Source organism: Eimeria mitis, genomic scaffold (genome assembly GCF_000499745.2).
Source record: "Eimeria mitis Houghton genomic scaffold, Emh_scaff6978, whole genome shotgun sequence".
NCBI lineage: Eukaryota > Apicomplexa > Conoidasida > Eucoccidiorida > Eimeriidae > Eimeria > Eimeria mitis.
In genome coordinates this window covers 1,044-2,554 of record NW_013575074.1, presented here as the reverse complement: position 1 = coordinate 2,554, position 1,511 = coordinate 1,044, and the positions used below count along the sequence as shown (strand labels likewise).

Genomic DNA, 1,511 nt, shown 5'->3' with positions numbered 1-1,511 from the left:
CTGCAGATGCCCTTGTTGCTTTACAGCTTTGACGCTAAATCGCCCAAACCGGTCTTAGCCGCATGCTGGACTCGGGGAACAAGCACTTTACCTGTTTTGAATTTCGCTTCCAAGAAAAGCTCTCCTGCTGGTTGCTGGTAGCCAATTACTCCGAACACTTCTGTTTGTCGGTTCTGCTTCTGTTTGCTCATGCGCTCGTAAATTCGTCATCGAGCTGTATCGCAACTTTTCATAGTAACCACTTTGTCCGTAGACGTTCAGCCTACAAAGTTGCCTCTTGCGGAATTTTTATTCCCTCACTTGCTTGTCCATTTTTTCGCCTGGTGCTCGTCTGCTTATCTATGTATTTGCATATTCGTGCACACAGTATCTCCTCTGCATTGTTAAAGGTATCGGCAAAGGCTCATCCTATAGAGCCCTGAAAACTCTAATTCGCGAAGGACATATATTAGAACAATTGGATTAAAATGGAACATATGCACGAGCCCAACTGCTTAGTTGCTCGTAGAGCGAAGTGGCAGCGCTGGCGCTGACCCTGCATGGCGCCGCATCGCGAAGAAGGGCTAGGGGGGAGCAGATGTCACTCCAGCAGCGGCAGAGATAATGTGGACAGTTTGCTGGCATATTGGTTGCTGCTCTCAGTGTTGTTGCTACTGCTACCGTTCAGTTGATCACTGCATAGGGGACACCCCCCAATTGTCAAAAGAACATTGGGCCTCTTCCGATGCCAGCAACAGCTCTATTTCTCTTTCATCACCCTCCTCGTCTTGGTTCATGCAATCGCTTGGAAAAAGCTCACTGGTGGGTTCAACTCGTCGCTCAACTCTGCTGTTACCGCCCTTTTGATTGTCAACTTCTGGGGGCAGCTTCGCCAACACCTTTTGGGGCAAATGCACCGCGCCTATTGCCGCTCTGCTGCTGCTATTGTTGCTCACAAAACTGCTGAGAGTTGGGCTGCCAGAGCCCTGCGAAATCGCTGTCCTGAATATGCTACCCTTGGGAGTTAGGGGGACTCCATCTTGCTGTTGCTGTTGCTGTTGACCGCGATAAGCATCTGCTCGGGCTTTGAGAGATTGCGCAATTGAGTTCCTTCTCCTGGGCTCTGTCTGTTGCTGCGGCGCCGGCTGCTTTTGGAATTGCTTCCGCTGCAGCTCCTCCTGTCTCACGGGGTCCTGAGCCTCGGCAGAGGCGGCACGTGGGCTTTTCGAAAGGGAAGAGCCCGCGAACGACCCAAGAGAAAGACGCACAACGACTCTATCTTGCTGCTTATTCGAAATATTTTCTGCTGCTGCCCCTGCTGCCGCGAATGTTTCTGCTGTGGCTGAAGCTATCGGTGCTGGATTTGCCGCCGCAACAAGCCCATTTGCTCCAGAGGTGATCAGCTGGGCTCCTCTAGAGCTCCTGCTGCTGCTGCTGCTGTCAGTTGCTGCTCTCGGTGTACATTGCAGGGACCGAGTCCTGAAACCAGAAGTTCCTTGTCCGTTCGAATCAAAATACGTTATGTTTGAGCG

General features: G+C 51.6%; 1 protein-coding gene across 1 annotated transcript in view; it reads right to left on the bottom strand.

The window, feature by feature from the left end:
* Nucleotides 1-671: 671 nt before the first annotated feature.
* Nucleotides 672-1,511, bottom strand: part of EMH_0089900 (uncharacterized protein) — a gene marked incomplete at both ends in the record, with an annotated part of 1,330 nt that continues 490 nt past the window's right edge. The window contains one exon of the mRNA XM_013501492.1: nucleotides 672-1,458. Within this exon, the coding sequence (XP_013356946.1) occupies nucleotides 672-1,458 (787 nt within the window). The remainder of the gene's footprint in view (nucleotides 1,459-1,511) is intronic.